The sequence below is a fragment of the Doryrhamphus excisus genome, linkage group LG16 (assembly GCF_037039965.1).
Source record: "Doryrhamphus excisus strain RoL-2023G ecotype Guam linkage group LG16, RoL_Dexc_Guam_v1.1, whole genome shotgun sequence".
NCBI lineage: Eukaryota > Metazoa > Chordata > Actinopteri > Syngnathiformes > Syngnathidae > Doryrhamphus > Doryrhamphus excisus.
Window position 1 is genome coordinate 15,022,920 of NC_136372.1, and position 25,221 is coordinate 15,048,140.

At 34.0% G+C, this 25,221-nt stretch overlaps 1 protein-coding gene across 3 annotated transcripts in view; it reads right to left on the reverse strand.

The window, feature by feature from the left end:
• LOC131103732 (voltage-dependent T-type calcium channel subunit alpha-1I) overlaps nt 1-25,221 on the reverse strand; it is a 193,355-nt gene that overhangs the window by 53,851 nt on the left and 114,283 nt on the right. For all 3 annotated transcript variants that reach the window (XM_078797562.1, XM_078797561.1, XM_078797560.1), the window contains 3 exons: nt 15,745-15,904; nt 2,266-2,614; nt 2,110-2,202 (listed from right to left, as the gene is read on the reverse strand). In XM_078797562.1, the coding sequence (XP_078653688.1) occupies nt 2,110-2,202; nt 2,266-2,614; nt 15,745-15,904 (602 nt within the window). The remainder of the gene's footprint in view (nt 1-2,109; nt 2,203-2,265; nt 2,615-15,744; nt 15,905-25,221) is intronic.

Genomic DNA, 25,221 nt, shown 5'->3' on the forward strand with positions numbered 1-25,221 from the left:
GAGCGTGACACCCGAAGACAGCTGGGATAGGCTCCAGCACCACCACAACCCTGGTGAGGATAAGCGGTAGAAAATGAATGAATGAATGTAACTTAAACCAGCTAGGAGAACCCAAGTTCAATTCCACCCTTGGCCATCTCTGGGTTTTCTCCGGGTACTCTCGCCTGAAGACAGCTGGGATAGGCTCCAGCGGTAAAAAGCGGTAGAGAATGAATGAAAATGAATAAATGAATGTGTGTGTGTATCATCCATCTGTGGCCTATGGGTCAAACAGTTCTGCAGGTGTGTAGGGCTTTGATTCCCCTCCAGAAGTGTGTGTGTGTGTGTGTGTGTGATGTGCATCTGATCAGTGGACAGCTTCCCGCATAATTAGGGCGGGCAGCCCAATATCACTAGCATCAATGCATTATGCATGCAGTAACACACACACACACAAATTAAGATGGCAGGCATCGTTTACAAGTGATGATGATGTTTTTGTGCTTTCAAGCAGCTGCTGTCACATGCATTTAAGTGTACACTTACACACACACACACACACACACACACTTACACACACTTAGTCATAATTGCTGGACGTCAGCAGGTCTAAACGACTTAAAGGCATTTACTCTTCAAACAGATGCTACGGCAGACACTTCAGGACTTTATAGTAGATTCGCTTTCAAACACACAGAAGTGATGATGCATACTTTGGAGGTCAATTTGCACGGAAGACCCGAAACGCAGCACTGATCGTTTTGCTCAAAAAGGGGGGGGAAAAAGTGTCTTGTAAGGTGAATTTATTAAAAAAAATGAACGTAGGGCTGCACGGCGGACGAGTGGTTAGCGCGCAGACCTCACAGCTAGGAGACCAGGGTTCAATTCCACCCTTGCCCATGTTCTCCCCCGTGCATGCGTGGGTTTTCTCCGGGTACTCCGGTTTCTGCCCACATTCCAAAAACATGCTAGGTTAATTAGCGACTCCAAATTGTCCATAGGTATGAATGTGAGTGTGAATGGTTGTTTGTCTATATGTGCCCTGTGATTGGCTGGCCACCAGTCCAGGGTGTACCCCGCCTCTCTCCTGAAGACAGCTGGGATAGACTCCAGCACCCCCGCGACCCTCGTGAGGATAAGCGCTACAAAATGAATGAATGAATGAACCTTCTAAATGTGTTTTTTTTAACATTATTAGAGCTCTCTAGACATGAAGTAGCACCCCTATAGTCACTTATACACTCCTATAATTCATTATTTATGACATTACACAACTCTTTTGTTGGTAGGCTCCAGCATACCTATGACCCTTGTGAGGATAAGCGGTAGAAAATTAATGAATGAATGAATGTGCACTTCAGGGGGGGGGGGCGTACAACAATGAATCTCGAACACAATAAAACTAAAATAAAGTAAAATTATTCCAACAACATGCATGCTAGGTTAATTGGTTACTCCAAATTGTCCATAGGTATGAATGTGAGTGTGAATGGTTGTTTGTCTATATGTGCCCTGTGATTGGCTGGCCACCAGTCCAGGGTGTACCCCACCTCTCACCTTAAGACAGCTGGGATAGGCTCCAGCATAGCTATGACCCTTGTGAGGATAAGCGGTAGAAAATGAATGAATGAATGTGCACTTCGGGGGGGGGCATACAACAATGAATCTCGGACACAATAAAACTAAAATAAAGTAAAATTATTCCAACAACATGCATGCTAGGTTAATTGGCGACTCCAAATTGTCCATAGGTATGAATGTGAGTGTGAATGGTTGTTTGTCTATATGTGCCCTGTGATTGGCTGGCCACCAGTCCAGGGTGTACCCCGCCTCTGCTGGGATAGGCTCCAGTATACCCATGACCCTTGTGAGGATAAGCGGTAGAAAATGAATGAATGTGCACTTGGGGGGGGGGGGCGTACAACAATGAATCTTGCACACAATAAAACTAAAATAAAGTAAAATTATTCCAACAACATGCATGCTAGGTTAATTGGTTACTCCAAATTGTCCATAGGTATGAATGTGAGTGTGAATGGTTGTTTGTCTATATGTGCCCTGTGATTGGCTGGCCACCAGTCCAGGGTGTAGAAAATGAATGAATGAATGAAAAATGAAGGTATTACTTACAATAATGAGTAAGATGAAGTAGATGAAGTTGTAGAAGGAGTGGGCGTCCATGACGTAGTACATAATCTCCACCCAGCCTTCCAGAGTGATCACCTAGGAGGAAACGTTAGATTGAGATTAAAGGTATGAATGAATTTAATGGGATGAATGAAGTACCTGAAAAATGACAATCCAGGCATAGACGATGTTGTCAAAGTTGATGGCCCCTTTATGAGGGTTGGTGTTCCCGGTGTGGCATCGGGTGTAATACTGATTCCAGTTGATGCACAGCCCGATGGCATCGCCGTTACCGCTCGCGTTCGCCACGGGCTCGGGACTGAGGCCCAGAGCCTGTCGGTGGAGCGCGTCTTCCTTGTCCAGGCAACACGTGTGGCCTCCTTCTCGCCTCGCCGGCACGTCGGAACACGACATGATGCCGTTGTCGGAGGCCAGCGAGCAGATGAAGGGGCGCTCGTCGTCCTCCTCGGGTCTGTAGTACGGATGCGGCGGCGCCATTCCTGAAGAGCTGAGATCAGAGCAAGTGTCTCTTCAAGTATGAATGTTGGAATAAATGTCGGAATATGTTAAATTATTCCAATAATTTTACAAGTTGCAAAAATTGCGGGAATTTTAATAACAGAAAATGCTAACATCCCAACTGTTAGCATGCTTACACCAACCATAATAGCACTATACATCTACGTAAGTTTCTACATTTGTAAATGACTATTAGCATTGTTAGCATAATGACTGTTAGCATGCTAACACCAATCATAATAGCACTATACATCTATGTAAGTCTCTAAATTTGTAAATGACTATTAGCATTGTTAGCATAATGACTGTTAGCATGCTAACACCAACCATAATAGCACTATACATCTATGTAGGTTTCTACATTTGTAAATGACTATTAGCATTGCTAGCATAATGACTGTTAGCATGCTAACACCAACCATAATAGCACTATACATATATGTAAGTTTCTACATTTGTAAATGGCTAAGTGGTGACAATTATTATTGCTAGCATAATAACTGTTAGCACGCTAACACCAACCAGAGTAGCACTTTTTATATATGTAAGTTTCTACATTTGTAAATGGCTAAGTGGTGACTATTAGCATTGCTAGCATAATAACTGTTAGCATGCTAACACCAACCATAATAGCACTATACATCTATGTAAGTTTCTACATTTGTAAATGACTATTAGCATTGCTAGCATTATAACTGTTAGTATGCTAACACCAACCATAATAGCACTATACATCTATGTAAACTTCTACATTTGTAAATGACTATTAGCATTGCTAGCATAATAACTGTTAGTATGCTAACACCAACCATAATAGCACTATACATCTACGTAAGTCTCTACATTTGTAAATGACTATTAGCATTGCTAGCATAATGACTGTTAGCATGCTAACACCAACCATAATAGCACTATACATCTATGTAGGTTTCTACATTTGTAAATGGCTAAGTGGTGACTGTGAGCATTGCTAGCATAATAACTGTTAGCATGCTAACACCAACCATAATAGCACTATACATATATGTAAGTTTCTACATTTGTAAATGGCTAAGTGGTGACAATTATTATTGCTAGCATAATAACTGTTAGCATGCTAACACCAACCAGAGTAGCACTTTTTATATATGTAAGTTTCTACATTTGTAAATGGCTAAGTGGTGACTATTAGCATTGCTAGCATAATAACTGTTAGCATGCTAACACCAACCATAATAGCACTATACATCTATGTAAGTTTCTACACATGTTTTAAATGGCTAAGTGGTGACTATTAGCATTGCTAGCATAATAACTGTTAGCATGCTAACACCAACCATAATAACACTATACATATATGTAAGTTTCTACATTTGTAAATGGCTAAGTGGTGACAATTATTATTGCTACCATAATAACTTTTAGCACGCTAACACCAACCATAATAGCACTATACATCTATGTAAGTTTCTACATTTGTAGATGACTATTAGCATTGCTAGCATAATAACTGTTAGTATGCTAACACCAACCATAATAGCACTATACATCTATGTAAGCTTCTACATTTGTAAATGACTATTAGCATTGCTAGCATAATAACTGTTAGCATGCAAACACCAAACATAATAGCACTATACATCTATGTAAGTCTCTACATTTGTAAATGACTATTAGCATTGCTAGCATAATGACTGTTAGCATGCTAACACCAACCATAATAGCACTATACATCTATGTAGGTTTCTACATTTGTAAATGACTATTAGCATTGCTAGCATAATGACTGTTAGCATGCTAACACCAACCATAATAGCACTATACATATATGTAAGTTTCTACATTTGTAAATGGCTAAGTGGTGACAATTATTATTGCTAGCATAATAACTGTTAGCACGCTAACACCAACCAGAGTAGCACTTTTTATATATGTAAGTTTCTACATTTGTAAATGGCTAAGTGGTGACTATTAGCATTGCTAGCATAATAACTGTTAGCATGCTAACACCAACCATAATAGCACTATACATCTATGTAAGTTTCTACATTTGTAAATGACTATTAGCATTGCTAGCATTATAACTGTTAGTATGCTAACACCAACCATAATAGCACTATACATCTATGTAAACTTCTACATTTGTAAATGACTATTAGCATTGCTAGCATAATAACTGTTAGTATGCTAACACCAACCATAATAGCACTATACATCTACGTAAGTCTCTACATTTGTAAATGACTATTAGCATTGCTAGCATAATGACTGTTAGCATGCTAACACCAACCATAATAGCACTATACATCTATGTAGGTTTCTACATTTGTAAATGGCTAAGTGGTGACTGTGAGCATTGCTAGCATAATAACTGTTAGCATGCTAACACCAACCATAATAGCACTATACATATATGTAAGTTTCTACATTTGTAAATGGCTAAGTGGTGACAATTATTATTGCTAGCATAATAACTGTTAGCATGCTAACACCAACCAGAGTAGCACTTTTTATATATGTAAGTTTCTACATTTGTAAATGGCTAAGTGGTGACTATTAGCATTGCTAGCATAATAACTGTTAGCATGCTAACACCAACCATAATAGCACTATACATCTATGTAAGTTTCTACACATGTTTTAAATGGCTAAGTGGTGACTATTAGCATTGCTAGCATAATAACTGTTAGCATGCTAACACCAACCATAATAACACTATACATATATGTAAGTTTCTACATTTGTAAATGGCTAAGTGGTGACAATTATTATTGCTACCATAATAACTTTTAGCACGCTAACACCAACCATAATAGCACTATACATCTATGTAAGTTTCTACATTTGTAGATGACTATTAGCATTGCTAGCATAATAACTGTTAGTATGCTAACACCAACCATAATAGCACTATACATCTATGTAAGCTTCTACATTTGTAAATGACTATTAGCATTGCTAGCATAATAACTGTTAGCATGCAAACACCAAACATAATAGCACTATACATCTATGTAAGTCTCTACATTTGTAAATGACTATTAGCATTGCTAGCATAATGACTGTTAGCATGCTAACACCAACCATAATAGCACTATACATCTATGTAAGTTTCTACATTTGTAAATGGCTATTAGCATTGCTAGCATAATGACTGTTAGCATGCTAACACCAACCATAATAGCACTATACATCTACGTAAGTTTCTACATTTGTAAATGACTATTAGCATTGCTAGCATAATAACTGTTAGCATGCTAACACCAACCATAATAGCACTATACATCTACGTAAGTTTCTACATTTGTAAATGGCTATTAGCATTGCTAGCATAATAACTGTTAGCATGCTAACACCAACCATAATAACACTATACATCTATGTAAATTTCTACACATTTTTTAAATGGCTAAGTTGTGACTATTAGCATTGCCAGCATAATAACTGTTAGCATGCTAACACCAACCATAATCATATGAATCAAGTGTCTACCTATGAAAATGGCTAAAATGCTACCATGCTAACATCAAGTGTCTATGTAAATTTGTTATGAAAATTGCTAACATGCTTATCATTGAATCGCAGCACCTAGCATGAGAGCGCTAAGTGTCTATGTAAGTTTATACTTATGAAAATGGCTAAAAATGCTAATTAAAGCATGCTAGCAACACTAACGTTAGCATGCTGACGTTATGGATGTTTACAGCTACCAATATTGCTAAACTGATGACATTAGATGAGGTGTAGCCGGTTAGCTTGTGGTCCTAGCATAGTAAACGTAAACGATGAGAGACGAGTTCCTTTAAGTATCACACGACAGATTGTTTAATCATATGAAGCAAGCCATGTGGAAAGTCGGCGGCGAGAGTACGTAAGCGTGTGTGTGCCTGAGCGTGAAATCGGCGGAAAAAGCAGATTATACTCTCCCCTGCATTGACGAGCTCTTAAGCAGCCAGTCACAGCGAGCGTCTTTTCGCCGCTGCTCGGAAAATATGAAGCTGACTGATTGCCACCACCTGAAGCAGCACGTTATTACCCGGGGCCGTCTGCCATAATTGTCACTTTTAAAAGGGGCGCACATTAAAATATCGATATCTTTCACAGCCCGTCTTCTTTCCAGCTGGCTTTATGCCTTATTGCACGCTCGCTTTAAGGAGATGGGTCATTTTTAATATTGGCATCACCTACACCTGAAGGTCTCACAACCTTTGCCTCATAAAAGCTTCAAGGGGGGAGAAGTCATGCACTAAAAATAGATCATTTTACTCTTTTTCATATGCATATTTTCAGATATGGTTTTTGTAGTAGCCTCATATGATAATAAAGTGAAATAAACAATGTTCAGCAACTTCAGTGCACATTTGCAGGGAAGGAAAGCCCTCAATTTATTGATAATATAATATTTTTTAACTTTTCTTCTAATATTATTACTTTGTATTATATCCATATTATAAACATTCCCCTAATCTATTTTTTTTTTAATTTTCCCCAAAATATTTTGTTTTGTTTCTCATTTTTCAAAATTTCATTTAATGCGACTAAAATGATATTTTCCTTATAAATTTTTATTCTGATAAATTTTTCAATTTCTGCCGTGGAAGTTGACTTTATTCCCAAATATTCCCTTTATTCTTATAACATTTTAACCTTCATTTTTCCTTTTTTTTTCAACTTTTCAGGTATGGTTTTAGTAGTAGCCTCATATGATAATAAAGTGAAATAAACAATGTTCAGCAACTTCAGTGCACATTTGCAGGGAAGGAAAGCCCTCAATTTATTGATAATATAATATTTTTTAACTTTTCTTCTAATATTATTATTTCGTATTATATCCATATTATAAACATTCCCCTAATCTATTTTTTTTTTATTTTCCCCAAAATATTTTGTTTTGTTTCTCATTTTTCAAAATTTCATTTAATGCCACTAAAATGACATTTTCCTTATAAATTTTTATTCTGATAAATTTTTCAATTTCTGCCGTGGAAGTTGACTTTATTCCCAAATATTCCCTTTATTCTTATAACATTTTAACCTTCATTTTTCCTTTTTTTTCAACTTTTCAGGTATGGTTTTAGTAGTAGCCTCATATGATAATAAAGTGAAATAAACAATGTTCAGCAACTTCAGTGCACATTTGCAGGGAAGGAAAGCCCTCAATTTATTGATAATATAATATTTTTTAACTTTTCTTCTAATATTATTACTTCGTATTATATCCATATTATAAACATTCCCCTAATCTATTTTTTTTTTAATTTTCCCCAAAATATTTTGTTTTGTTTCTCATTTTTCAAAATTTCATTTAATGCGACTAAAATGACATTTTCCTTATAATACAAGTTTATTCTCATAAATTTTTATTCTGATAATTTTTTCAATTTCTGCTGTGGAAGTTGAATTTATTCCCAAATATTCCCTTTATTCTTATAACATTTTTCCTTTTTTTTCAACTTTTCAGGTATGGTTTTAGTAGTAGCCTCATATGATAATAAAGTGAAATAAACAATGTTCAGCAACTTCAGTGCACATTTGCAGGGAAGGAAAGCCCTCAATTTATTGATAATTTATTGATAATATTACTTAATAATAATAATAATACTTAACTTATTTAAATACTTACTATAATATAATACTTTTCCCAACTATTTCAACTTTTTTGATAACTTTTCTTCTAATATTATTATTTTTTGTATTATATCCATATTATTATTATAAACATTTCCCTATATTATTATATTATATTATAAACATTTTCATTTTTTTTAATTTTCCCAAAATATTTTGTTTTGTTTGTTTCTCATTTTTCTAAATTTCAACTATATGCTACTAAATTGATGACATTTTCCTTCCCTTTATTATATTATATATTATATTATAAACATTTTCAATTTTTTTAATTTTCCCAAAATATTTTGTTTTGTTTGTTTCTCATTTTTCTAAATTTCAACTATATGCTACTTTATGCTACTAAATTGATGAAATTTTCCTTATAATATTACAAGTTTATTCTCATAAATTTTTATTCTGACACATTTTTCAATTTCTGCTGTGGAAGTTGACTTTATTCCCAAATATTTATTTATAGATTTATTCATATTTATTCTTCTAACATTTTAACCTTCATTTTTCAAAAACACAACTTTTCAGGTATGGTTGTAGTAGTAACCTCATACGATAATAAAGTGAAATAAACAATGTTCAGCAACTTCAGTGCACATTTGCAGGGAAGGAAAGCCCTCAATTTATTGATAATATAATATTTTTCCCAACTATTTCAACTTTCTTTGATAACTTTTCTTCTAATATTATTATTTCGTATTATATCCATATTATAAACATTTCCCCAACCTATTTTTTTTTAATTTTCCGAAAAATATTTTGTTTTGTTTGTTTCTCATTTTTCAAAATTTCAACTTCATGCTACAAAAATGACATTTTTATTCTCATCAAATTGAATGTGACCACTCCAAACTGGTAAAATTACTGCTTTTTTTCAATTTCCACTTTGGAAGTTGACTTTATTCCCAAATATTCCCTTTATTCGTATAATATTTTAACTTTCTCCGCAACCACATTTTTTCAAAAACACAACTTTTCTTTTATATGCTACAACTTTATGCGACTAAAATGAAAATTGACCAATGTAGAAAAATTTCCATCGTAAAATTGTGACTTTTTCTTGTTAAATTACAACTTTTTCTCATAATATTTTGACATTATTCTTATAAAATTACTGTTGATGTATCCAATTTTTTCATTTTTTTACATATTTTTTTAAATGTGCCATGGGGCTGCACGGTGGACAAGTGGTTAGCATGCAGACCTCACAGAGTTCAATCCCACCCTCGGCCATCTCTGTGTGTTTGCATGTTTTCTCCGGGGTACTCCGGTTTCCTCCCACATTCCAAAAACATGCTAGGTTAATTAGCGACTCCAAATTGTCCATAGGTATGAATGTGAGTGTGAATGGTTGTTTGTCTATATGTGCCCTGTGATTGGCTGGCCACCAGTCCAGGGTGTACACCGCCTCTCGCCCCAAGACAGCTGGGATAGGCTCCAGCATACCAATGACCCTCATGAGGATAAGCGGTAGAAAATGAATGAATGTAACTTAAACCAGACTGCACGGCGGATGAGCGGTTAGCACGCAGGCCTCACAGCTAGGAGACACAAGTTCAATTCCACCCTCGGCCATCTCTGGGTTTTCTCCGGGTACTCCGGTTTCCTCCCACATTCCAAAAACATGCTAGGTTAATTAGCGACTCCAAATTGTCCATAGGTATGAATGTGAGTGTGAATGGTTGTTTGTCTATATGTGCCCTGTGATTGGCTGGCCACCAGTCCAGGATGTACCCCGCCTCTCGCCCCAAGACAGCTGGGATAGGCTCCAGCATACCCTCGTTTGTCACTATAGGATGTCCTTTGTGTAGATGCTCAGCTTCTGATAGAAATAGCCTAAGGTGTCTGGGCATGTGAGTCTGCCTTCAATGTCTCCATCATTTTGTGTGCATGTGCTGAATGTTCGTCCCGTATGTAAATGCCGTGTCTTTGATTCCACTCCTTGAGCCTCGGCTGTTTTATCCACATCTGACATGGCTGCGGAGTAAACGAGGACAAGGAGTGGATCTCACCGCAAGGTCTGCAGTCGTGCAGAAAGACAAGACAAGGACCGCCTGCAATCACACGTTCAGGGTCAGTTTTTCCCATCTTCTCGCTCCCGTTTTTTTGTGTCCTTGACGAGAGGCACGCTGAAGGCAAATGTATACACACACACACACACACACACACACACATAGTGTGTACTATGAATAGGCGCCCACGGGTGCGCACGCCCACATGCGTTTGCTACATGGGTGGGTGGGGGGGGGGGGATTGGAGTGTGACGGTTGCTATCATTTGTTAACAACAGCCTGTAGCTTGACACCAATCGATGCTCTGAAGTTACGCATAATGAGACTGACTGAGACCAGCCTCTGTCAAAGTACAAGAGCGTGAATGAAGGCGCCTGCCCCCCTCCCCCCCCACTCACACACACCTCCCACCCCCACACAAAGAGTGAGTCTGCATTGCGCAGTGTGGACCATGCCAAAAAAATCCGCCGCCACATGGAGAACACACCTGCTGATGGAGAGCAGGGTGGGGGGGGCGTGATGGGGGGGGGGGGGATCAAGGAGCCACAGCTGCCTTATTTAGTGAAATGGAGAGGATCCGTGGCGGGAAGTTTGGGAAGAGGATCGACACTTCATTAGGTACACCTGCACAATCCCATCAGCTCCAACACGAGTACAGTGCTTCATTTTGATTGACAGCGATTATTAGCATAATAGCTTCTTAACTTAGCTCTTCTATTCTATACTGTACCTAGCCTGGGATGATAATAAAAGATCATTTCACCGGTTTTGTCTCCCACTTCTAGAATAATGGCATGAATGAAGTGAGCCCTTTTTGGCTGGCATGCAGTCTCTGTGGGTGGAGGCGGGGCTGCTAGTATATACACACAGAGTGCGGCAGAGTATAGTCTCATGAGGAGCAATGCACAGTAACATAAGAAATAGTACTAAATTGACTAAATTGTAACTTTATTTTTGAGAAAAAAACTGCAAAAAAATACTAGAATTTTTTCAAGTATTTTTTGCATAGTTTTTTTTAAAAAAACAATGCAAAAAAACACTAGAATTTTTTCAAGTATTTTTTGCATTGTTTTTTTTTTAAAAAAAAAAAGCAAAAAAACACTAGATTTTTTTCAAGTATTTTTTGCATTGTTTTTTTTAAAACAATGCAAAAAACTTGAAAAATATTTTTTTGCAAAATAATGCAAAAAAATACTTTCAAAAATTCAAGTATTTTTTTGCATTGTTTTTTTTCCTCAAAAATAAAGTTAAAATTTTAGTGTTTATGTCTACTACAGGATGAGTACGCATTGTCACCACCACTTCCTGCATCTGTGAGGCGGTCATCTTTTTTTTAATATTTCAACTTTTATTATTATTTTGTCCTCATAACATTACAATGTTCTTATAAAACTCTGACTTTTGTTCTTTATTATTTATTTTGACTATATTCTTGTAAAATTACTGCTGATTTTTTTCCTCATTATTACTGTTTTATTAATTTTATTTTTTAATAAAATTTTACATTTTATATTTTTATTTTTTATACGATGTTCGTACAAAGCTGACTTTTGTTCTTTTAATATTTTGACTTTATTCTTGTAAAATTACTGCTATTAAAAAATATTTTTTTTCCATTACTACTGTTTTATTTATTTATTTTTTTGGCTTTTGTGTAAATTAGTTTTTTACAATGCACTTATTAATAAATGAAATATTTGCATAGAGCATAGAAAACCTACTTTTGACCTTGTAAATACGATTTAACATTATTAGAGCCCTCTAGACATGAAATAACACCCCTATAGTCACTTTTAGACTTCTATTACTCAATAAAAAAGACTTACATGTTAGTATTGGGAGAGTTCCTTGATATTTTTGTTTTTACTTCCTTTTTTTAATGTTTCAACTTTTATTATTATTTTGTCCTCATAACATTACAATGTTCTTATAAAACGCTGACTTTTGTTCTTTTATTTATTTTGACTATATTCTTGTAAAATTACTTTTTTTCCTCATTTTTTTTCCTCATTACTACTGTTTTATAAATTTTTTTTTAATAAAATTTAAAATTTTTATTTTTTATACGATGTTCGTATAAAACTGACTTTTGTTCTTTTAATATTTTTAATTTTTTCTTGTAAAATTACTGCTGATTTAAAAAAAAAAATTCCATTACTACTGTTTTATTTATTTATTATTTTTTTGGCTTTTGTGTAAATTAGTTTTTTAGAATGCACTTATTAATAAATGAAATAGAAAACCTACTTTTGACCTTGTAAATACGATTTAACATTATTAGAGCCCTCTAGACATGAAATAACACCCCTATAGTCACATTTAGACTTCTATTACTCAATAAAAAAAGACTTACATGTTAGTATCGTGAGAGTTACTTGATATTTTTGTTTTTACTTCCTGTAAAAAAACGTACTTTTACTTCATGTACTCAAGTAGCCTTAAGTGTCTGGGCATGTGAGTCTGCCGTCAATGTCTCTGGAGTCGCCAACTTTGGTTTGTTATAGATATTCCAAATATTCTGAAGGTTATAGCGCCATCTTTTTGGTAGACGTGTGTGAAAATAAAACGTCAAAAAAACAAAAATAATGAAGAGCATAAAAAGGAGGAGAAAAAGTGTCAGACGGCAAACGTGATTGCACTGCACTTGACTGGGGACACTCCATTGTTTCCTCTCAGGGAGGCTGGATTCGCTCTTTACTTAGCATAATAGTCCTCAAGTGCTAACTCGCTAGCACCTTTCTAATTAAACACTCCAGCACCCTGACTAAGCTGCATCGCTTTCTCTCCTGGAGGTTTCAATTACACGCCAAAGCACACAATAACGCTCACGGAACCGGATTGCGCAAGCCCGTATTGGTCAGCAAATACGTATGCGAGGGTGCGCGGGTGCGCCGCTATCGAACTCCAAGGAATGTGCTTAAAGAAATGAAGCTCAACGCCCCAAAATACAGCGGTTCAAGTCGCCTCATTAAGTTAGCATAGTAGCTTTCAATACGGTAAATTTCAGCACTTAACGCTTTTCTTAAAGGGGCGGATACGCTTCTCCAGCTCGCTATTACAAGTGTCATTAGCGCCGGCTGTGTCAGCATGGCCGGCGATGCGAAGAAAAGCGGTACGGATGTCTTATAGACAGATTAGAACACACACATATCAAGGTCATACGGTGAGATCCGTGTTTTTTTTTTTTTTTTTGTACGGGTCGCGGCGATGCCGGCGGCGTGATAAAGAAACAAAAAGGATAAAACGCCACGTCATCAAAACCTTCAGACACACGCAAAGGTGAATGTCAGCCTGACACGGCGGCGAGGCGGCAGGCGCGTTGTCGTAAATATGGAGGCATGCGGCTGCAAACTAATCCTTTTCGGAGACCAAAAGGCAAGGGCGAGGAGAATGTAGGAGGTGGAGACAACCATAATGTAATGTAACAATACAATGTAACAATAAAAATGAATGAAATTAACTTTATAAAAATGTTTTTCACTGTACTTTTGCATACCTAATATGCTTACACGAGCTCACTGAGGCGAGTAAAACCCTCACATTTCAGTGACTGTTTATTATTATTATTATTATTATTATTATTATAATTATTATCCTCGTTTATCTCTTAGTCTGTTTATTATTATTTTTTATGATTATTTTTTTAATTATTATTTAGCACAGTAATCCTTTGTTTATCTCTGTTAGTTGGTTTATTATTATTTTTTATTTTATGCTTATTATTTGTATGCTTATTATGATTATTATGCTTATTATTTTATATTATTTTTTTATTTTATTTTAATTTTATTATTTAGCACAGTAATCCCTTGTTTATCTCTGTTAGTTGGTTTATTATTATTTTATTATTTTTATGCTTATTATGATTATTATGCTTATTATTTTATATTATTTTTGTATTTTTATTTTATTATTTAGCACAGTAATCCCTTGTTTATCTCTGTTAGTTGGTTTATTATTATTTTATTATTTTTATGCTTATTATGATTATGATTATTATGCTTATTATTTTATATTATTTTTGTATTTTTATTTTATTATTTAGCACAGTAATCCCTTGTTCATCTCTGTTAGTTGGATTATTATTATTTTATTATTTGTTTATGATTATTATTATTTTTTCATTTTTTATTATTTAGCACAGTAATCTCTCGTTTATCTCTTTTAGTTGGTTTATTATTATTTTATAATTTGTTATGATGATTATTATTTTTATGATTATTATGATTTTTTTGTTTGTTTATTATTTAGCACAGTAATCCCTCGTTTATCTCTGTTAGTTGGTTTATGATTATTTTATTATTTTTTTATGATTATTATTATTTTTATGATTATTATTAGTATTATTATATATATATATTTATTATTATTATTATTTTATTATTTAGCACAGTAATCCCTCGTTTATCTCCGTTAGTTGGTTAAAAGTAGGACTCCTTATTTAGGAATGGAATATTTTTTATACTTAGAGCATAGAAAACATGTTTCCGGCCTTCTAAATATGGTTTTAACATTATTAGAGCCCTCTCCATATTTAAATAACACCCCTACAATAACCCCGTACACTCCTATAATGCAATATAGTCAAAAAATTGGACATAAATACTCTCTAAACATCACACTTGTATGCTTAAAAATGCTTCATTTTGGCAGAAAAAAAACACATTAAATTATCTTAAATATGAATAATTTTTGAATATGCTTTAGTCAACTACAAAAAACATGATTTATTTGCTTAATATATTTTTTTTAAATTCCAACAGTCGTCCCTCGTTTATTGCAGTTAACTGAATCCAGACTCGGCCGTGATAAGTGAATTTCTGCACAGTAGAAATTGAATATTTTTATACTTAGAGCATAGAAAACATGTTTCCGGCCTTCTAAATATGGTTTTAACATTATTAGAGCCCTCTTTATATTTAAATAACACCCCTACAATAACCCTGTACACTCCTATTACGCAATATAGTCAAAAAAATCTGACATAAATACTCACAAACATCACTTAACACTTATGCTTGAAAATGCTAAATTTAGGCAAAAAAACACATTAAATTATCTTAAATATGAATAATTTTTGAATATGCTTTAGTCAACTACAAAAAAAACATGATTTATTTGCTTAATATATATTTTTTAAATTCCAACAGTCGTCCCTCGTTTATTGCGGTTAACTGAATCCAGACTCGGCCGTGATAAGTGAATTTCTGCAAAGTAGGAATGGAATATTTTCATCATTCGAGCATGGAAAATCTATTCATAACCTTCTAAATACAGTTTTGAATATTAGAGCCCTTTAGATATGAAATAACACCCCTATAGTCACCTTTACACTCTTATTACCCGAGTTTTTTTCTCTTAACTTCCTGTTTGTGTACATTGGATTAAAAAAAACAAAACAGACAATTTTAATACAATTAGCTTGATTTTGTGTAGCAAGTGTAGCAAAGCTAGCTAATGTAACCGCTAAACATCCGTCTGATTCCCGCAGCAATGCTGAACTCACAGTGTAAAGTTCTCCTCCAGGTAACAGCGGTTCCTCAGTAGCCCCGCCCACAGCTGCACGCCGATGATGCCGAAGATGAAGAAGACGAAGAAGCAGAGCAGCAGGACGTTGCCCAGCATGGGTAGCGTATCCAGCAGCAGGTTGACCAGGATACGCATACCTGCGGGTGAATTGATGGATAATAAAAGTCATTTAATTTAACTCACCCCCCCTTTTGGGGGCCATTGGTTCTGCCGCAATAAGAAAGAACAAGTGACAAAAACAATGTAAACACACGGACATAAAAGGCTCATAAAAACGCACATTGGATCAAAAATGGGGCTCAAGAGATACGAGATTTATGAAGAGTGTATCGCAAATTGACATCATTAACGACTGTGGTTGGCACCGGATTATTAATTTGGATTCATAACTACAAGAGGACTCTAACGACAAAGAGCAGGATTGCCAGAGTTATGATAGACAAGCTGCACGCCGATCAATAACAACCTTGATTTGCTACTCAGACCTCATTGTTGGTAATTATGGACCGCCATATTGCTGCCGTGCAATCATCACGGTGCAAATACTGCATGGGGTACAGTTTTACTTCCAACAGGAAGTAGTGGGGATTTGCACAAAATCACAAGCCTCACTTTGATCGATGACTCTGGGAAAATTAACCATTGTCGTCATTTATTTTTATTTATTGTAGTCATATTTTTATGTTTTATTATTATAACTTTACTTTATTATTGTTTATAAATTATGGTAATATTTTAATCATACTACAGTAGTATTTTGTCAGTAATAAAGAAATATAATATAATATAATATAATATAATATAATATAATATAATATAATATAATATAATATAATATAATAATACAACATACTATAATAAGAACTTTTTAAAAATTAATTTCATTAAATAAATAAAAATAAATAAACAAATATATAAAATACTACTGTGTTTTATCAGTATTTTATATCTATAAGTATTTACATTTAACCATTGTTGTCATTTATTTTTATTTATTGTAGTCATATTTTTATGTTTTATTATTATAACTTTACTTTATTATTGTTTATAAATTATGGTAATATCTTAATCATACTACAGTAGTATTTTGTCAGTAATAAAGAAATATAATATAATATAATATAATATAATATAATATAATATAATATAATATAATATAATATAATATAATACAATATAATATAATAATACAACATAATATAATAAGAACTTTTTAAAAATTTATTTCATTAAATAAATAAAAATAAATAAACAAATATATAAAATACTACTGTATTGTCAGTATTTTATCTCTATAAGTATTTACATTTAACCATTGTTGTCATCTATTTTTATTTATTGTAGTCATATTTTTGTTTTATTATTATAACTTTACTTCATTTTTTATGAATTATGGTAATATTTTATTCAAACTACAGTAGTATTTTGTAAGTAATAAAGAAATATAATATAATATAATATAATATAATATAATATAATATAATATAATATAATATAATATAATATAATATAATATACTGATTAGAACTTTTTAAAATTAATTTAAATGAAAATTAAATAAATAAAATGTAATAAATAAACAAATATATAAATTACTACTGTGTTTTATCAGTATTTTTATCTCTATAAGTATTTACATTTAACCATTGTTGTCATTTATTTTTATTTATCGTATTCATATTTTATGTTTTATTATTGTAACTTGATGTCATTATTATTTATAATAATGGTAATATTTTATTCAAACTACAGTAGTATTTTGTAAGTAATAAAATATGATATAATATAATTAGAACTTTTTAAAAATTTAAATGAAAATTTAAAAAAATAATTCTAATAAATAAAGAAATATATAAAATACTACTGCGTTTTATCAGTATTTTTATCTAAGTTTTATTTATTTTTATCTTAATTTTTATTTAAGTATTTACAGTCAACAATTGAACATGTGCTGCCTTCAAGTTCAAGAAGTGGTTGCTCTTTGGCGACACCTAGTGGCCACAATAGCTCATTGAGTTGAACTCGTGATGTAGTTAGGCACAAAGTGATGGGCAACTACTGTATAAAGATATGATTGAGGATCTTAATAATAACTAACTAAATACACAGTGATGATTGTCCGTCTATATTTGGGAATACAAATTGACCGAAGTTACTCATACTCCGGAAAATACAGCACTTCCTGCTAAAAGAACTATAATGTGTTCCATTTTAAACAACCAGCTCCAGTTTGCCTCCATTGCTTCATCTCCCAATATGAGCGTCTCCAGAGGAGGCGGCAGACATCAGACAAACACTTGAGGCAACAGTGGGAGATAAAAACTGAGGAAAAAGACCCGCGCTGCTCCAACAGAGTCGGGGAATATCGGAAACAGTCGCAGGGACTGGAAAAAAAAAAAGACACTTGTGATTAGTCGGGGCTTAATTAGATTCCCTGTCAAAAAGCGATGACCTCATCCCTCGTGGAAGAGCCGTCCCGCGGTGATGACACGTTGAGACGTGATTAGTGAGGTCTGATGACAGCGGCTTGGATTTACCAGGTGTGTGTGTGTGTGTGTGTGTGTGTGTGTTGCTGGTTTTCACCACTTTCATATTTTGTAAAGCAACACATGCTAAGATGCTATACTATATTTCATAAACAAACTCTGTTATTAACGGCGTTCCCTTCAATTATTGTAATATTTTCGTTCCAATATAACCTTTTTTTTCCAATATGCTGTCAGAAAATTACGTTTTGTTTTAATTTTCCTATTATTCTTGCAATTTCAACTATACTACTTTCTCATAATTCTCATAATATTGTACCTTTTTCCGCAACCTAATTTTGTTGTTTTGTTTCTCATAATATTTTTTCATATATATATATATATGTATTTTTTCCACATTTTATATTCCACTTTATGCTTTTTTTCCTCATAAAAATAATTTTTATGATATGAATTTTCCTCACAATATTAAGACTTTATTCTGGTAAAATTGGGACTATTTTTTAAAATTAAAATACAACTTTTTTTTCACTTTATTCTTAAAAATTAAAATTAAAGCAGTTTTTCCCCCACTTCAATATTTTGAACTTTACTCTTGTAATATTATAGAACTTTTTCCACAACCTAATTTTTACAAACTTTATTCACTGTTTGTCATAATATTACAGCTCTTTATTATGTTTTGTTTTAATTTTCCAATTATTTCTAATTATTTCAACTCTACTACTTTAGTCTCATAATATTGTAATACTAATATTACTATACTAATATATAATAATATAATATTTCCTGCAACCTAATTTTCCGATGTTTTGTTTCTCATAATATAATGTTTTCATATATTTTTCGTATTTTTTTCACATTTCATATTCCAATTTAGGCTACTAAAATTACATTTTTTTCTCATAAAAATTATTTTTATGACATGACTTTTCCTCACAATAATAAGACTTTGGGACTATTTTTTTTATTAAAAATACACAATTTTTCTTGTCATATTTTGACTTAATTCTTGTAAAATTAAAGCAATATTTTCAACTTTACTCTTGCAATATTATTATATTACTTATATTATATAATATTATAATATATAATATTACTTTTTCCACAACCTAATTTTTACAAACTTTTTCACTGTTTTTTGTTTTTTTCACTGTCATAATAATATGACTTTTTATAATTTTTTTGTTAAATATTTCAACTTCATGTTTATAAAATGACTTTACCTATTTTTTTTTTTTTTTGTATATTTTAGTTTCACGGTACTAATGATATTTTTCCTCACAATATTTTATTTTTGTAAAATTTGTAAAATCTTTTTTTCTTAATATTTTGAAAATATATTACTTCTTAATATATATTTTTAAATATTTTCTTAATATATTTATTCTCGGAAAATTACAGCTGTTTTTGCTTTTTTTTTAATTTAATTATTTCAAGGTTCTTTTGCTACTTTATTGTCATAATATTCTGACTTTATTGTCATAATATTCTTATTTTTTCTGTAATATTTTCATTTTTTTCTTATGAAGTTCCAATTTTAGAAAGTGCCATAGTCCGCACTTCCACAGCTGTAGAAGTTAAGCGAGGACACAACTTGGGGTCAAATGGGAATACGAGGAACTGGAAGATGAGTCGGAATGTGATGTGTGTGTGTGTGTGTGTGTGTGTGTGTATGCGTCACTGTTGCCCGACTGTTTGTGTTTTTCGGCGGCGTGCTGCGATTTGTGAGTAACACCTCCAACGGTCGTCTAACGCGTCATCAACGCCAGCACGTATTCCAACTGCAGACGCGGTGAATGACAGGTGAGAAGCTGAGCGAGACAACGGCGGTAACGACACGCAAGCCAAACGAGCCGACACCTGTAGAGCCGTCACCTTACCAAAAGCATTCCAATGAAAACTAATTAAAAGTGATCTCAATCATGCGTTAATGACTCATAATAATAATAATAATGATAACGCCCTGATTATGGGCGCGTTTTGGGATCGCTAGCTCACTTGTCAGGGTGGCGGTTGCAGTGGCGCATTCCATCAAATTCACTTGACATTAATGCGCTAGTTTGAAAAAACGTTTCCTTCTCATCGACTGCTTTTGCAAATGAAGAGCAGAAGTGTTTGTGTGTGTGTGTGTGGGGGGGGGGGGCTGGAGGCGAGTCTAAATGTGTTTGTTCCCGTGGGGCCTTGTCATTAGACCGCACTTCCATTAAGCCTAATTGGGTGAAGTTGTGGGGGGGCTGGGGGGGTGTGGGTGAGACGGAGACAGAGAACTGGAATGAGACAAGGCCCGAAGGTGTACCCAAGATTCATGAAGACAAAAAGGGTTTGCAACAAATCATTTCGGTAACCATCTTAGTATAACTTTTGAACGGACAAAAGCATCGAAATGAAACTATGCAATGCAACAACAGAACAACCGTTTGATTCGAACGATTCCATCGCACTCAAACGATACATCAGTCAGCTGACAATCCGAATCCAAATAAGTAAGTTATTCAGTAAGATACATATACACACAATAAAACTCCCAATGCATGGCTTGAACTCCATTAGAGAAATGTGTTTTTCTACATTTACTTGCTATTGTTGCTTTTATTTTATTATGAAATGGAAACATCTTCTTATGGTTTAAGGTTTTCATGTGTTGCCTTGGATTCGGCTGTATTATCATTTTGAGAATTTTTTTTATTTATTTTAGAATTGGATATAAACTGTGGAACTAATTAATACTATGTACTTTGATTTATTTACTACTTTACTTTAATGTCTTTCTTGTATTTTCTGTATTGGTGCACCTCAAAGAGCACTTCTTCAAAGCAGTGGTCGTGGGTTTTTATCTTTTGCTTTTATTCTGAAGGGTATTTTTTTTAATGCATACCTTTAAAATAAGTCCATTGCGTCCATGCGTGGCTTGAACTCCATTAGAGAAATGTGTTTTTCTACATTTACTTGCTATTGTTGCTTTTATTTTATTATGAAATGGAAAAATCTTCTTATGGTTTAAGGTTTTCATGTGTTGCCTTGGATTCGGCTGTATTGTCATTTTGAGAATCATTTTTTTTAAATTTTAGAATTGGATATGAACTGTGGAAATAATGAATACTATGTACTTTGATTTATTTACTTCTTTACTTTGCCGTGTTTTTTGCTGTTTTGTTTTATATGGTTGTAAAAAATATACTTTTGATGTTGGTAATTAAAAAAAAATAATGTCTTTCTTGTATTGTCTGTATTGTTGCACCCCGAAGAGCAATTCTTCAGAGCAGAGTAGCTTTTATTCTGAAATAATTTAATGCAGCGGGGTGTGGTCGCGGGTCTTTATCTTGTGCTTTTATTCTGAAGGGTATTTTTAATGCAGCGAGGTGTGGTCGCGGGTCTTTATCTTGTGCTTTTATTCTGAAGAGTATTTTTAATGCAGCGGGGTGTGGTTGCGGGTCTTTATCTTGTGCTTTTATTCTGAAGGGTATTTTTGAATGCAGCGGGGTGTGGTCGCGGTCTTTATCTTGTGCTTTTATTCTGAAGGGTATTTTTGAATGTAACGGGTTGTGGTTGTGGGTCTTTATATTGTGCTTTTATTCTGAAGGGTATTTTTTAATGCAACGGGTTGTGGTTGTGGGTCTTTATGTTGTGCTTTTATTCTGAAGGGTATTTTTTAATGCAGCGGGGTGTGGTCGCGGGTCTTTATCTTGTGCTTTTATTCTGAAGGGTATTTTTTTAATGCAATAGGGGTGTGGTCGCACGTCTTCATCTTGTGCTTTTATTCTGAAGGGTATTTTTAATGCAGCGGGGTGTGGTCGCGGGTCTTTATCTTGTGCTTTTATTCTGAAGGGTATTTTTGAATGCAGCGGGGTGTGGTCGCGGTCTTTATCTTGTGCTTTTATTCTGAAGGGTATTTTTGAATGTAACGGGTTGTGGGTCTTTATGTTGTGCTTTTATTCTGAAGGGTATTTTTTAATGCAACGGGGTGTGGTCGCGGGTCTTTATCTTGTGCTTTTATTCTGAAGGGTATTTTTTTTAATGCAACAGGGGTGTGGTCGCGGGTCTTCATCTTGTGCTTTTATTCTGAAGGGTATTTTTAATGCAGCGGGGTGTGGTCGCGGGTCTTCATCTTGTGCTTTTATTCTGAAGGGTATTTTTAATGCAGTGGGGTGTGGTCGCGGGTCTTTATCTTGTGCTTTTATTCTGAAGGGTATTTTTTAATGCAGTGGGGTGTGGTTGCGGGTCTTTATCTTGTGCTTTTATTCTGAGGGGTATTTTTTAATACAACGAGTTGTGGTCGCGGGTCTTTATATTGTGCTTTTATTCTGAAGGGTATTTTTAATGCAGCGGGTGTGGTCGCGGGTCTTTATCTTGTGCTTTTATTCTGAAAGGTATTTTTTTTAATGCAGCGGGGTGTTGTCTATTAATACTGTAATGTGTCCGGCCTGTCACTTGTTGACTGTAAATTCGCTAATGCTAATCGCTAGCACATAGTATATATGGGATTTTCAATGTAAATTAGCATGGAGCTATAGCTATAGTCTATTCCAGGTTACTTACTTCCTGTTCACTTCCTATGTCTCCAAAATACGAACAGGGACTACGTCGGTGCCCTGCTAGCGACTGCTATCAGACAATTTGCCAGAGGGTTACAAATTGAGGTGTGTGAGGGGTCAGGTTGTGTTCGTGGTCCCTGGGTGTCTGTGGACAAAGTAGCGAGCCGACAAAAGGATGAAGAAATAGCCCGAACATGGCCGCTTCCTCACTTCTAATGGGGTCACGGATAGAGGACGGAATCGGGTTACCGCAAAATAATTACACACAGACGGGCCATACAATGCAGTATTACTGTATGTACACATAGGAAGTTGTGTACAACGACTGGACACTTGATGCCCGAGATGAGGTTTGGAAAGGACACGTTCTCCGCAGCTGCAGAGATGATTACATCGGTATTTTCCTGGCAATTACATCATGTCAAATGATTTGCAGTGGAAGTCATTATTGATTGCAAATTATGCACACAATTTCTGCTATATGGATAATATTGACCAAATAAAGGACCTTTGGAAAGCCAATAACAACCATTACCTTTCGAGTGTGGGAAGCGTCTTGAATACACACACACCAGCTGCAAGTTATAGTTATAGGGCCATGGAATGATGTCTAGAAATCATGTGGTGTCCAACCATCACGACTGTTATCACTGACATCTTAAGGTAAGTATATGGTTTTATTTGACACTATTTTATGAACCTAATATTGTATTGTTATCTTTTTACATGGTCTCACGTAACTAATTATGTATTGATTTAGTAACTAAAAATAATATAGTGTCCAATCATCACAACTGTTATCACTGACATCTTAAGGTAAGTAAATAGTTTTATTTGACAATTTTTTTATGAACCTAACATTGTATTGTTATCTTTTTACATGGTCTCACGTAACTAATTATGTATTGATTTAGTAACTAAAAATAATATAGTGTCCAATCATCACAACTGTTATCACTGACATCTTAAGGTAAGTATATGGTTTTATTTGACAATTTTTTTATGAACCTAACATTGTATTGTTATCTTTTTACATGGTCTCACGTAACTAATTATGTATTGATTTAGTAACTAAAAATAATATAGTGTCCAATCATCACAACTGTTATCACTGACATCTTAAGGTAAGTATATGGTTTTATTTGACACTATTTTATGAACCTAATATTGTATTGTTATCTTTTTACATAGTCTCACGTAACTGATTATGTATTGATGCAGTATCTAAAAATCATGTGTGTCCAACCATCACAACTGTTATCACTCACATCTAAAGGTAAGTATATGGTTTTATTTGACACTATTTTTCATGAACCTAACATTGTATTGTTATCTTTTTACATGGTCTCACGTAACTAATTATGTATTGATTTAGTAACTAAAAATAATATAGTGTCCAATCATCACAACTGTTATCACTGACATCTTAAGGTAAGTATATGGTTTTATTTGACAATTTTTTTATGAACCTAACATTGTATTGTTATCTTTTTACATGGTCTCACGCAACTAATGATGTATTGATGCAGTACCTAAAACCATGTGGTGTCCAACCATCACAACTGTTATCACTGACATCTTATGGTAAGTATATGGTTTTATTTGACATGATTTTCAAGAATCTAACATTGCATTGTTATCGTTTTACATGGTCTCACGTAACTAATGATGTATTGATGCAGTATCAAAAAATCATGTGGTGTCCAACCATCACAACTGTTATCACCCACATCTTAAGGTAAGTATATGGTTTTATTTGACACGATTTTTCATGAACCTAGCATTGCATTGTTATCGTTTTACATGGTCTCACGTAACTAATTATGTATTGATGCAGTACCTAAAACCATGTGGTGTCCAACCATCACAACTGTTATCACCGACATCTTAAGGTAAGTGTATGGTTTTATTTGACACTATTTTTCATGAACCTAACATTGTATTGTTATCTTTTTACATGGTCTCAAGTAAACTAATTATGTACTGATGCAGTATTTAAAAATCATGTGGTGTCCAACCATCATGACTGTTATCACCGACAACTTAAGGTAAGTATATGGTTTTATTTGACAATTTATGAACCAAACATTGTATTGTTATCGTTTTACATGGTCTCATGTAACTATGTATTGATGCAGTATCTAAAAATCATGTGGTGTCCAACCATCATGACTGTTATCACCGACATCTTAAGGTAAGTATATGGTTTTATTTGACAATTTATGAACCTAACATTGTATTGTTATCGTTTTACATGGTCTCATGTAACTATGTATTGATGCAGTATCTAAAAATCATGTGGTGTCCAACCATCACAACTGTTATCACCCACATCTTAAGGTAAGTATATGGTTTTATTTGACACGATTTTTCATGAACCTAACATTGCATTGTTATCGTTTTACATGGTCTCACGTAACTAATTATGTATTG